The sequence below is a fragment of the Sinocyclocheilus rhinocerous genome, unplaced genomic scaffold (assembly GCF_001515625.1).
Source record: "Sinocyclocheilus rhinocerous isolate Xijiao unplaced genomic scaffold, SAMN03320098_v1.1 scaffold153, whole genome shotgun sequence".
Classification (NCBI taxonomy): domain Eukaryota; kingdom Metazoa; phylum Chordata; class Actinopteri; order Cypriniformes; family Cyprinidae; genus Sinocyclocheilus; species Sinocyclocheilus rhinocerous.
Window position 1 is genome coordinate 1,226,871 of NW_015660878.1, and position 14,522 is coordinate 1,241,392.

Genomic DNA, 14,522 nt, shown 5'->3' on the forward strand with positions numbered 1-14,522 from the left:
TCACATTTGTAATACTATATATTAATTGTTAATTTTTTAAGTTATTGATTGCTGTTGGTTTGATGATTTCACACATTTCTTTATCCATTTTTTTTTCTTTTTTAATCAAGTAATAGAGCAGGTTCTCATTGTGACTTACTCCATATAGTGTGACAACATGCCCCACAAAAGGCCAAATTTTGTTTTGTCCTGGCCCATTCAAAACTATTATAATAATAATTATATATCTACATTTCTCTGCATGTTTATATGCATGTCCCACCACTTTAGTGAGGCGGTTTTGTTGAAATATTTTTTGAAGAAATAATATTAAAAGTTTATAGCAAGTTTTTTAGGATATTAGGATATCAGGACAGTTGTCCCACCATTTATTTTTTAAATTGCAATTAATTCTGATACAGAAATTTAAAAAACATCCACATCACTGAAGGGTGATACAGTATGTGTGAACTGTATTTTTAATGGTTTTGAATACATTTTTAGATAACACAAACAAATATTCTTCATCTCCCTCTAAATCCGTCAGATTTCATTTATTTTCCTTCTAAATAAGTACGTTAAAAAATAAATACTTAAAAAAGCTTACAATTTAAATTGCTGTTGAAGTTCAGGTATAACGGTAAATAATGCATAATTATTATCTTACCCTTGAGCACTTTTTAAGTTTTCCTAATATTCGTTGGAAGGGTGCATTGTCCCTCTGCAACAACAAAAGAACATTTGTTATGCATGTCACCTTATTAAATATACATATTGTGATATACATATTGTGATTGGAGTCCGTGTATGAATTAGGATACTTACAGGCAGAGATTTGTGGATGAGTTCTGAAATCTCCATCATGTCTTTGATCATAGGTGGAGTGATATGCAGGTTCAAGCACTCTTCCTGCTTGTGGCCTTGAGCGCAGCACAGGACAGTGCAGAGGGCGAGCAAGGTTACAATCCGCATCCTGGTTCGGTTTCAGAGAGGGTTGAAACGTATCGTACAGTCTGTACAGTAGCTCAGTGTGCTTTAAACAACCACTGACATTCATAGCTTTTATAGCTCCATCCTTTGCGAAAAAAAAATTCCCACACTTGTGACGGAGTTTCTTTTTAACCTCAAATGCTGAGGATTGCATGCTGGCTTGGCCCTCATTTTTCCTTGTGGGTTCAGTCACCTGTTGGCCTATGTGGTTTTGCATTCTAGAGACGAAAGCCTTGTGCAAATCGATTACTGGATTTTGTTATTCTAAATGACAGATGAATAGGGGAGACCGAGGCTAGTTGTCACAAAGGCACAAAAGTGTGAGTCAAAAGTGAGGTTTGAGTAAGTTGTCACATTTGTAATACTATATATTAATTGTTAATTTTTTAAGTTATTGATTGCTGTTGGTTTGATGATTTCACACATTTCTTTATCCATTTTTTTTTCTTTTTTAATCAAGTAATAGAGCAGGTTCTCATTGTGACTTACTCCATATAGTGTGACAACATGCCCCACAAAAGGCCAAATTTAGTTTTGTCCTGGCCCATTCAAAACTATTATAATAATAATTATATATCTGCATTTCTCTGCATGTTTATATGCATGTCCCACCACTGTAGTGAGGCGGTTTTGTTGAAATATTTTTTGAAGAAATAATATTAAAAGTTTATGGCAAGTTTTTTAGGATATTAGGATATCAGGACAGTTGTCCCACCATTTCTTTTTTAAATTGCAATTAATTCTGATACAGAAATTTAAAAAACATCCACATCACTGAAGGGTGATACAGTATGTGTGAACTGTATTTTTAATGGTTTTGAATACATTTTTAGATAACACAAACAAATATTCTTCATCTCCCTCTAAATCCGTCAGATTTCATTTATTTTCCTTCTAAATAAGTACGTTAAAAAATAAATACTTAAAAAAGCTTACAATTTAAATTGCTGTTGAAGTTCAGGTATAACGGTAAATAATGCATAATTATTATCTTACCCTTGAGCACTTTTTAAGTTTTCCTAATATTCGTTGGAAGGGTGCATTGTCCCTCTGCAACAACAAAAGAACATTTGTTATGCATGTCACCTTATTAAATATACATATTGTGATATACATATTGTGATTGGAGTCCGTGTATGAATTAGGATACTTACAGGCAGAGATTTGTGGATGAGTTCTGAAATCTCCATCATGTCTTTGATCATAGGTGGAGTGATATGCAGGTTCAAGCACTCTTCCTGCTTGTGGCCTTGAGCGCAGCACAGGACAGTGCAGAGGGCGAGCAAGGTTACAATCCGCATCCTGGTTCGGTTTCAGAGAGGGTTGAAACGTATCGTACAGTCTGTACAGTAGCTCAGTGTGCTTTAAACAACCACTGACATTCATAGCTTTTATAGCTCCATCCTTTGCGAAAAAAAAATTCCCACACTTGTGACGGAGTTTCTTTTTAACCTCAAATGCTGAGGATTGCATGCTGGCTTGGCCCTCATTTTTCCTTGTGGGTTCAGTCACCTGTTGGCCTATGTGGTTTTGCATTCTAGAGACGAAAGCCTTGTGCAAATCGATTACTGGACGATGAAATCTAGGTTGCGAGAGCGTAAAATGTGTTGCGATGCATTCAAACCTACAGCATTTCCTTTGATGTGAATAGTGAACTGTCTTGAAACTGTTTAGCTATTGGAAAAATACTGTGAGACTTTTTTAAAACCATATAGAACATTAAAATGATGATGTCAGTGCTATTATAAAATATTCTTAGTTTCTTTGTTCAAAAAATAATTATAAAATATTTCAGATTAACTACACAATATTATCTAGTATATATAGTTTAAATTTGTACATTTGACAAATTTAGACTATTTGAAGGACACAAAATATCCCATCATTCATTATTTTAAAAACTAAAATGATTTAAAATGACGTTAGACATGCATTCGTCCTAAATCCCAAACAAAAAGTTAAATATATGTAAAAAAATATATATATTTTCTCAAGTCCCCCAAATTTAGAGCAGAGGTTACTAATAACTTACGTGATCGTTGACATTTACCGAAACACGTTTTACCATGACAAAGTATAACCCCCTCTTCCAAAGGGCTTAACCACCTTCTCAAACCAGGTCAGCGCCTACAAAACTCAGCGAAGAACTTAACCTGACCCAGAAAGCGTTCTCAAGATCTGCCACAGTATAAGAATACCAAAGATGAACCGTTACAAAAAACATTTGAGTCAGAGGGTGCAAGAGGAAGTTCAACGTTAAAACCTGCATTTATTGGAAGACCACTAGTTTGATCAAGTCTTCTAAACCAAATTTAACTTGACTCAGATGAACTGAGTCATGCTGAATCACTATGAATGAAAGGGAAAAAAGCTTCCCAATATCACTTCTTCTTCAACCACAAGATCTGATAGTACCAGAGGTGAAAGCTAAAAATACCCCGGCTGATTGAACCATTCAATCTTGCATTATACTGTATGTATGAGTTGGGAACTTTCGCTTTTGTCTGTCTGTGTGTGTATGTTAAGAGTGTTACACAATACACACAAGGAAACATGAACCTGAAAATTCCCAAGCCTTTTGTTATCCTGTGCATTCCACCATTTTTCGTGCATTTACCCTTCACGTTAAGGTTTTGAAATATCCTCTCTGAGACATTACTGGCTGAGATGAAGTGTCCAACAGTGCATGGGGCACTTCCTGGGAATTTCACAACACCTCAGACCTGCAGAATGGAGGATAGTACATAGGCGTGGGAACGGATTTTTGGCAGGTGATGCAGTTTTGATAAACACACATTGTGCACATGCAAAGCGTCAAGGCATCAGAGAATTGTTTAGGCAAATTACTATTAAAATGGGTATGTATGTATTGTTTAATACTACACTAAAATGAAATAGCCAATCATAAACTGGCTTTTGCTACTGATAAATAGATTTTTTTTCTTAATGCTTGTAACTAGACTTGTAAACGCACAAATGTTCGTTAATGTTATTTTATTGGCCATGTAATCTAACGTGTTCTTCCTGGGATATGTTCATGTGTGTTCACCTTAAAAATTTTAACATACTATATTGACACAAGTATTGGGATGCCTGACCGTTACACCAACAGGGACTTTAATGACATTGCATTCTAAATATAAACTAAAGACATTAATATGAAGTTGGTCCCCCTTTTGGAGCTATAACAGCTTCCACTCTTCTTGGAAGCCTTTCCAGGATGTTTTGGAGTGTTTCTCTGGGAATTGTTGCTTATTCATCAGGTAGAGTATTTGTGAGGCCAGGCACTGATGTTGGACAAGAAGCTCTGGCTCGCAACCTCCGTTCCAGTTCATCCCAAAGGTGTTCAATGGGTTTGAAATCAGGGCTCTGTGTGGGAGAGTCAAGTTCTTCCACAACATACTCCTTCAAACAATGTTTTTATGGACCTTGATAGAATAGAAGAGCATCTTCCCCAAACTGTTCCCACAGAGTTGGAAGCATAGCATTGTCCAAAATGTCTTGATATGGGTTGCATTGGTGCCGTGACCCGGATGGGAGTGAGGTTTAGGGGACTGAGTTTAATGGAGGCCAGCTGGTAAGTGCTGTGCAGGTAAACTTCACTCCTCTGATCTCAAGTGGTGCACTAGCGACTGACACCGTGTCCTAACCAGGGCTGGAATTGGGGGGACGCGGGGGTACGGAGTCCGGGGAATGAATTTCGAGGGGGGACGGCGCTTCATTTCCAACTGGTTAGGTTTATTTGGAAATTAGAGAGATTTCTGTATTTTATCCATTCAAAAGACTACGAAAGCGATCCCAGTTCTGCATATGCGATATAGAATAAAAACGTAGTGGGATATTTGTGTCTATGGGTAGCTGCGCAATGCCGTCTTTTGTGATTGGCCATAAACCTGTAGACTGCAGCCAATGGAAATGCTTCTCTATCGGTGCACGTCCTGCTCCTCACAACAGATCGTGAAAGCAGACTGCAGTTTTTGTCATTCAAGCTCAGATCTTCTCATTATAACAAAGTGTAGAGACTATGTAAATAATAGCTTCAGTGTGCAGTGTAGAGAGCTTCATTAATTATAATGGAAGTTTGTGAGATCGCGATGACGTGTGGCAGCATTTTAATGAATATAAAGGGAGTTTGCAAATGTGAAATTGAATTTATACAACAGTTTTATACATTTTTTTATTTTATAAAAATGTTAATCTTAAGTGACTTACATTTTAGGAACACTGTTGTCTGATTGTGCTCTATTTCGTCAACGAAAATAGTTCCAAACAAAGTCACAGCTGATCCGTTGCGCATCTCCAAGCAAACACTGCGGTGTTTAGTTTATGAATGAATCTGCGTTTTAGAACGAATCTAGTGAGTCAATGATTCAATGAGCCATTCATAAAGGGAATCACTTGCTTCGTTCCTAAATGAATCAGCCCTTTGAACGAATCTTGAATGAATGATTCAGTGACAAAAACAGTGACTTGCTGCCACCTACTGGCGGTTTCAGTATCATTTTTAAAGTATAAATTGAGTCATTTAAATTGTTTAATATTTCTATATTCAAAACTTTATATTTAAAATATTAATTTCATAGCATTGTTATTGTGAAATGCATTAATGCCACCTCTGAGTCTTGTCAAATAGTCTATAAATATTCCTTAATGCCACATTTGTGCTCTTCTGTGCCATGCAAAGATGAATTGTTGATGCTGATTTCATTTGACTAGTAACTTATTCTTCCTGATTTTATTTTATTATTTTAATTGAATTTATTGTTTAATTACAATTTTTGATAAAAGTTTATGAATCTACATTTTTTGGCACAAAAGATAACATACATTTAATAAAGATAGAGGCATTACAAAGGTTAAAAAAACTTTTAAGGAGTCAAAAGGTTAATTTCTGTCATTGATCAGAAGGTGTTCCTAAATTTTTTTTTGTTTTTTAAGTAGGAGCACAAGCGCTCCTGAAAAGAAATGTTAGTGTAGAGTCCTTAAGAATGTAATGTTACCTTTTAAAAACTAATTGCAAACGTTTATGCAAAGTGTAAACTATTAAATATAATCTACAAATCATGCAATACTGTACCACTAAATAAGAAGTGTTTTGAGGGCTTAGCTAAACAGGCCAATTAGAGACAATTACTAATCTTTCTGATTTTTTATTAAATCATTCTTTCATTTCACTAATCAAACTTTTTTTTAATTAAACACAAGGGGTCATTAATGATGTTTACATTGTAACATGCAAATTCACACACAAAGTATATTTAAGTTGGCCAGAATTGCAGGTGCCTATATCCAAGAAGGTTTAGAGAAAATATGAAATAAGTTTAATGTTATTATAGATTATAAAGGGTTTTATAATGAAATACATCCGAAAGGTCATATACCCCCCATTCCATGAAGCTCCCACCACACAGTTTTTGTGATGATAATAATACCAGTGAAGTTTGGAGTTCTTAAGCTATGTAATCACCAGAGTATTGGCAACTTTTAGGCACCATGTGCTAGTGTTGTAGTACTCAAGACTGTTTCTTTTGATACTGTTGCGCCGGGTCAGAATTTAAAAGGGAATTGTGTCACAAATTTTAAGATATGATTGCTAAAAGATTATTAGTATTAGATCTTGTTTTTGTTATAACATACATGATTAAACAATAGCCTATCACAAGAGCAAATCGGTTGAGTAAATGATTCTGTGACTCACTTATGAAGTGATTTGCCACCACATAGCCTACTGGCGGTTTTAGTGTCATATTTATTTTTCTATCATATTTCTATATTCAAAATTGCATTTTTAAAACATTGAGCACAACAATATTTATGTAGTTGTAATTGTATCAATTCCGATGTTGTTACTGATTTAATTTGATTGGTAACAGCTCTATTAACCGTCTTATTATAATTGTATTTGTTGATTAAATATAAGCCATTTCTCAGGCAGTAAATGAAGATCTTTCAGATGAATTCAGTTTAGTCTTGATCTTGACTTGGTCTCACACTTCCCTGGTCTTGTATTGGTCTCAACCCCACCCCTCAAAGTCTTGGTCTCAACACACTCTGGTCTTGGTCTCGGTTTAGGTGGTCTTGACTACATTACAACACTACCATGTGCCTTAGCACTCAGTGACCCTGCTCTGTGACTTTAAGTGGTCTTCTGCTTAGTGGCTGAGTCACTGTTCCACTTTTCAATAATACCATAGACCGTGGAATATGAAATATCACCATTAGGCCAAGTCCATTAGGGATTTACACTGTATTTACTTGTAGGTGTGAGTCTCAAAATGTTCTGTTCACACAGCAGCTTACAACAGAGGCTTGAATACGGTCTGTATGAGCATCCAACTGAAGTCAAGCCATATTCTATTTGTGACACACAACTCATATCTGCGTCTCTGTAAGTTACCGAAACCACGCATGAAAACCCGCAACAGACTAGATGTGTGCGTGCAGAGCGGCTCTCTCACACTGTATGATGTGACTGATAAGGAGTCCAGAACAGTTCCATTCTAAACGGGGTAACCAAACAATTAATGAACCCCATTGACTTCCATAGTATCAACTGGGGACCATCAACTGTTTGGTTACATTCTTCAAAATATCTTTTTTGTGTGTGTTTGGCAGAAGAAAGAAATTCTTGCATGCAACTTGAGGGTGAAGAATTGTCATTTTTGGGTCAATTATCCCTTTAAGGCAGGTACGTCAGTTTTGGGCATTACACCCTGATATGTAGGCAGAGTCGATTTGCAAAGCGGACCCGCTTCCTCATCACACCAGAATTTTTAGTCACATCAATACTTTTTAAATTTCAGTTATTTTAATTGGAAAACCTTAACGGTGTTAACAGCACCCCCACATGAGTTATTACAATGAAATGTCAAATAATATTTTATGATCAAAATCAAATCGTTGATATTGTTATCCAGTCTTGCTCACTAGGGGGGTTTCAAAACACTCTTTAACACACCTATGACTAACCCTTTATGATGTTAAAACAAACGTTGTACATGCTTGTTGTGAAATAATCAGAAACAAGCTTAAGAGAAATAAAAACCTGATTTTATTTTAAAACAAACACACATATCTCTTGTATGGGGAAAGATAAATTAATATATTGCAAAATACATTAAATTCATATATTTTTTAACTTGGTGTGTTAATGCTTTTACAATGCATTTACTTTGTAGTGGTCTGTCTTGGGATGTTTAGCCCGAGTCAGCCACAACAACAGCCACAAATGTGACCTTACAACACACAGCATGAAAGCACAGTTTCCATGCCATTCTTAAAAATCTATATAGCATACAATAAATATCTAAAATAAATAAGTCCATAATAAATAATCCTTTGAATATAAAAAAAACAGATGGCAATACTGCGGAGGAGAGTTTCAGAGTCATATTCTTGCATTGCAGGATTCAAAGAGGTAGTGGAAGAGAATAATCGTCTCTCCGACTGCTTTGTTACGAGTTTTCTGAAGAATAAAAATAATTGGTATTAAAGGCATGCAGAAGAACACATTTAATATTGATTCAACACTGAATGAAAATATCAACTGACCTCGTATTCCCGTTCACTGGCAGTTTTATAGTTCTTCTCGAATTCCTTAAAACGCACATGGTCTACGAAGTCGAAGTTTTCCTGTAAAAACAGAACGTTTAAGTACAAAGCACATAACGGCTGGTCAGCTGGTTGAAATTATCAAACAGTTTTTGAAAACTTACACAGTGTGGCTTCAAAATGTGTGCGATCCTCTGCAGGTCAGACCTCACAAAACGAATGTGTGGGTACTTTTTATCAACATGCTCATCTGCGTGCAAGATGTGCTTTAGATAGTAATTCAGGATCATGGCGTTGACACAACAAGAATTCTCCTCCTGGAACAGAGATAATAATAATTTATAACATTAGTTTAATGCCATAGCACTTTACACTGTTAAAAAAATAAATAAAAAGTTGTAAATACAACAAAGATTACTGGAGTATGTTTTACAAGAAAATACAATTGCCTTTCTACTTCAAAATGTCATATTTAATTCAGTTTTGCTTGTTTCTTTGCAATTAATTGTGAAATTTACTAGCAATTTCGAAGTGGAAATTGTTTCACCACCAGTAAGAAATCTATCTGAAATCCAATCAAATCAAATGTGACTATTTATTTGATTACTCTAGTACATAGCCTATTCCATTGCTACAAATATCTGTTCTGTTGTTATTACTGTTCTGTAACTTATTGTGAATTTGTATTGAATTATAGACTATGGTTCCTTTCAGTTCTATTTATTAGAACATAGTAGAACATTTATTAGAACAAATTTTTTTCTAATGAATAAATGATGACTATAGTATAGCAAATGAATAAGTATTAGCATGTAAAGTATAATGATTATTGAATAGATACTACATTCTCCAAAAGTCACTCAAAAATAATCAAACAAACACTGATCACTATTGGAAAAAGTGCAACTAGCTAGTGACTAAGTGCCATATATATATATATATATACATACACACACTTTAAGGAAAAAAGCACAAACCTGGCACTGGCGTGGTACCCTACTATTGATATGTAAACTTTAGGTACTAATAGGCACCATTTAAGGGTAAAGAAATTGCAAAGATGTACCTTTAAGGTTTTGTACCACCATAGTGACAGGTTTGTATTTTGGTTATGATTTAAACAACATACTTTTAGCATAACCTCGGAGAACACTGGAAGCAGTCTTGTTTCGTGGTCTGCATCTTCCAGCTGTGCCTGCGAGGGTTAATAAACATAAATGTTATACATTTAATTTTAAATAAACAAAATGATATATTTATAAAATTGTTGCTCTTTCGTGTATATAGAATATACATTGCAACCGAGTCAACGAAACGTACATGTTTAGTCATCATGAAGAGGTCGTTCCAGGTGGCGGAGCTGTCTAAAGGTTTGGGGCGCGGGCGAGTGAGGTGCATCGCCTGGCCGCGCTGAAAGCACCAGCAGCACATCACAGCAAGCAGAGTTAGGGACTTCATCCTGCAGGCAGACTTGTGGATTCAGTGGTGTTTCCTCTTAGGTAGACTGTTGTTCCTCGCAGACGAGATTTGGAGTGCATGTTGTGACTCTAGAGCTTTTATATTCTCCTGCTTTGTCCCAGTTATTACCACTACGTCACTGTGGTATCGTCTCTTTACCTTTGGCGTAATCCCCCAACCTCTGCACCTGAGTTTATCAGGTCAAGCGGATCTCTGAGTAACCGTGCATGCTTCGTATTCGCTGACTGTTATGATTGCATCGGAAATTCGCACCGCAAATTGTCTGACAGAAATAAAGCTGCCAATAATTACTGCAATAAGGACATATGACAGGCGAAGAGGTCTGAAGTGGACAGAGTAGCTACTTCCTGTGAATTTCCCGCTCTGGTGAATATTAATTAGTGCGCGACAAAAATAACGCCTTTATTATGTAGTTCTTTCCATTTAACACTGCTAGGAGACATTGCAATTACCCATTTCATCGTCAGCATGTTCATATAAGTTTGAAAGCTGCAAAATTATTACATCATAAAGCAAATAGTGTTGTTGAAAATTCTGTCAGGATGTGTTTGGGGAAGCTGTCGACGCCTGTGAGAGGCTCAATAAGGAAGGTTCACGCTTGTATTCATTACGTCAAACTAGATAATAGCCTACATGTTGCCTACATTACATAAAAGGTCCGTATAATTATGAATTTATTGAAGTTGTATAATTTACTGACGTCAAATACAAACCTCAAGAATGTTATTGTTGCAAAATTGTTCAATAAAAACAATTCTATTAACATTGTAACCAAAGTTCTATTGATCGGCTCTAAAATGAAATTTAGGAAGCCATATTATTTATAATCTCTCACCTATAAAAGCGTATCAATTTTCTAATACTGTCTAATTCTATAGCCTACATTTTATTTAAGGGAAAAATTGAGGCTATAGGCTATATGTTGATTCAGTCATATGATTCAGTAGTGGCTGTATTTATTGAGTTCATTCAGTAGCCTAAATCATTAGACTGATTCAAGCCAGTAACAACGTTTCGGAACGATTCATTTCAAGAGTCATTTCGGACGAAACAGGTCGCGCTGTATGTTTTTTCATGTGTATGTAAAATGCTGAGTACTGTTATAGTGCTTAGTAAAATCATTTGTACTGAATGCACAATATTGGTCTAGTCAGGGCCATAGCTGGGGTTTGCGGGGCCCTATTGCAGGTTGTACCAGTGGGCCCTGTTTGAAATTGTTTAATTTGTATACTCTTTCACATCTTTTTCTGTTTGCATGTTTTAAACTGCGATTTGTATTTGTTCGTTCAGGTGCAGGAGGACACGTAGTTACAGAAACTAAATAATCAAATGTAAAATAGCACTGTCTTCACTGTAAAAATTAAATATACAGTCAAACCAAAATTTATTCAGACACCTTCAACATTTCTCACATTATAAGTTTATTTGCTATAGTTTAGAAAATGGTAATAAAATATGAGTGTATTTTTTTTTTTGATTGGTACAAGAGCAAGAAGAGGCAAATTCTGTGTTCAAGCGCTTTGAGACGCGTCTCTCTGCGTGCGCCCTGTGCGCTGAATAATTTTTGGTCCTATATTTTTTTATCCATTTTACTCGTAGTCCACTGTATGAAGAATTTTTGGGTATAATATGTCACAGTTTACTTTATTTTGCTCAGTCTATGCACAACCGATTAATGGGCTTTGACACATTAGCTCTTTCCCCAGAATTCCTCCTTTCTTCTCCGAGCACGACCCAAGAGTTCAGAGGCCATGGAGCATGAGGCTGCTGATCTAGATGAGATCTGAGACATCTTATCATCTGGATTTAATATGAAAGAGAGATTAATATGTGTTAATATTTTAGATATTTTAAGATACTGCTGTTCCATAAATGCACAAACAGTGCAGACATACAATCAATGAAACCAGTGATTTGAAAAGCATTAGCTGTGCTTGATATGCGCACCACATCAAAGGACACGTTGATCTAATTCCTGTTCCTACCAAAACTGCTAGACAGACATAAAAGCGTGAAGTAACTGTCACTAACTGCTTATGGCTGCTAATATTAAGAAGGTGATTTTACCATTATCTGACACACAGGAAGATTCAGCTTCAGGAAACACAAACAGCTCTGGCCGAAAAATTCCCAGGTTACCTACAATTGACACAAAGCAGATCATGTGATTGTGTAGTGAGTGAATTACATGAAACTAAATCACGTAATCTCCACTTTATACAGTGTACGTTTTGTCACGTAATATTTAAATTAACTGGTTATGTAAGTCATCAGTCGTTACGGATCAGATTATGTAATTCAAATAACTGCATTTTCACTTTTTACAATGTTTATACTGTCACCAGGTTACCTTTAATGCTGTATATGTATTACTGAATAATACTCAAATAATACTGGCAGGGAAATATATATGCTCTCTTATGTTCTCCAAGGCTACATTTATTTGATCAACAATTCAATAAAAACATTAATATTGTAAAATATTATTACAATTTAAAATAAGTGTTTTCTGTTTTCTTTTTTTCCAGTGTAATTTATTTCTTTGATGGTAAAGCTGAATCAACAGTTATTACTCCAGTCACAAGATCCTTCAGAAATCATTCTGAATTATAATTTAATTTTTTAACATTTATAATTAATGTATTATATACATATAATACATTTATTATATATTATCACAGATGAAAATGCACTGCTTAATGTTATTTATTTATTTATTTATTTTTATGGAAACCTTGAAACATATTGATACATTTTCATGATTCTTTGAAGTTCAAAAGAGCAGCATTTATTTGAAAGAATCTTTTGTAAATAAGTAGAATCTTGAAAAATTATAAATCTTTTTAATATCACTTCAGACAAGTTTAATCCATCCTTGATGAATAAAAATATTAATTTCTTTAAAAAATACTTTTGAGAAATAGTATATATTGAAACGTCGATGTGTATAATCGTTTTTTTTTTATTAATTAGAAGAATAATAAATTTCAAATGCTTTTTGAGGCGTAAATGCAATAATCAAATTATGTTGATCCTCTTGAATTGTCATAAATATGAGGCATGTAGGTATAAATCAATCAAAAGTTAATTAATCATTTGAAATAAATGAAAATCTGACCAGTTAGCATGAGGACTTGAATAAGTACAGTGGTATCAAAATAATGCAGTGACGTTAGTGGAAAAAAAAAACACATTAAAAAGAAGACAGGAGACTGACCTAGATTATTCTCCCCCTATTGCTAGCGGTAACCTAACCTCCCTCTACTCCTTCTGCTGGTAAATGACTCAGTCACGTTTCAATTGCGTGCTTATAGTGTGGCGGCTGTTCTTCCCTTGTATGGATTGATGATCTTCAATCAAATAAAGTGATATTTTTGTAGCGCAACTAAAATGTTCGCTTCTAATGTGCATAAACGACTGCAGGCTCGGTGTGAATTCATAAAAGCTGCAACTGTTAGGCCTTTCATAATCAAATTCCCATGTCTGCAACCAGATCTATGTGGGTGGATGCTGAAAGGAACCGTACCATTATGCTGAAATTCCGGGTTTCTCATTGTGCCCTGGATCCTGTTGACAGGTGGAGGGACAGCAGCTTTGTGACGGTGGCTGGTCTGTTGTTTTTGCGATGGCTTGTGTTGTCTTGGATTGGTGGAGTAGTCTGCCGCCTCCTCATCAGACCAGGCACCTTCTCGCATGGGAAGTGGATCTACGGTGGTCAGGCCAGCGGCTGGCGAGGAACGTGGCAAGCTTCTACTCTCAGCCTTTGCAATACAATGGAGTTTAAAATCTGAAGACATAATGTGTGACATAATATTGCACATTTGACCTAAGACTCATGTACCTTACTGTGTGGCTGCTGTGGAGAGCCATCTATGATATGTTTGTAAGGAGAGTGATGTTTTCCTAAAGGTGGCTCACTCCTCCTAACTCTCCTGGAGGAATGTTTGATATTCGGAGGAGAGACCAGCAAAGCTCCTCCTATTAAAAATCAGAAACATTATTAAAATAAAATAAATCATGTAATAATAAATACTATAAATTATATATAATTCATGTTTTGATTGCTAGCTTTTTCTAATAAACAAGAGGCTTGGAGTCAGTTGTTCTGACTGCAAACCTTTCAATCATAGTAAAACTGTTGTGAGATGCCAAAAGTATAGGTTCAAGGTGACAAACAGATGGACCATCTGCACAGGAAACCACAGCTGTCTGTAAATCTAGGAGGTTAGATACCTGGAGTGGTCCGATCATGGTGTGTTCTTTGTACAGTCTGCATGGTCCTGAGTTTGGGGGTTGGCAGTCTGCCCTTGTTAATGGAATCTCCAGACCCGTCCACCACTGATGATGATGACTCAGTTTCCAACGCGTGCAACCTAGATAAGATATGCGAAATGTCAAAATGGAAAACTGTCATGGCATGGGCAGAAACGTTTTTGCACGTAAGAGTCATCTTTGTTATATCACGCCTAGATTTATACTGATATTGGAGATTCCAAGCCAATATTATATATATATATATATAT

The 14,522-nt window shown here is 35.7% G+C and overlaps 1 protein-coding gene and 1 long non-coding RNA gene across 6 annotated transcripts in view; one reads left to right on the top strand and one right to left on the bottom strand.

The window, feature by feature from the left end:
* The window catches only part of LOC107725567 (uncharacterized), a 19,053-nt gene that overhangs the window by 2,325 nt on the left and 2,206 nt on the right, over positions 1-14,522 (top strand). Inside the window, exon 2 of the long non-coding RNA XR_001638134.1 lies at positions 5,933-5,936. This is a non-coding gene — a long non-coding RNA (uncharacterized LOC107725567). The remainder of the gene's footprint in view (positions 1-5,932; positions 5,937-14,522) is intronic.
* LOC107725562 (nuclear protein MDM1-like) overlaps positions 11,659-14,522 on the bottom strand; it is a 10,993-nt gene continuing 8,129 nt past the window's right edge. For all 5 annotated transcript variants that reach the window (XM_016534848.1, XM_016534847.1, XM_016534849.1 and 2 more), the window contains 5 exons: positions 14,233-14,372; positions 13,841-13,977; positions 13,526-13,760; positions 12,067-12,138; positions 11,659-11,799 (listed from right to left, as the gene is read on the bottom strand). In XM_016534848.1, coding sequence (XP_016390334.1) covers positions 11,690-11,799; positions 12,067-12,138; positions 13,526-13,760; positions 13,841-13,977; positions 14,233-14,372 — 694 coding nt within the window. In that variant the 3' untranslated portion in view covers positions 11,659-11,689. The remainder of the gene's footprint in view (positions 11,800-12,066; positions 12,139-13,525; positions 13,761-13,840; positions 13,978-14,232; positions 14,373-14,522) is intronic.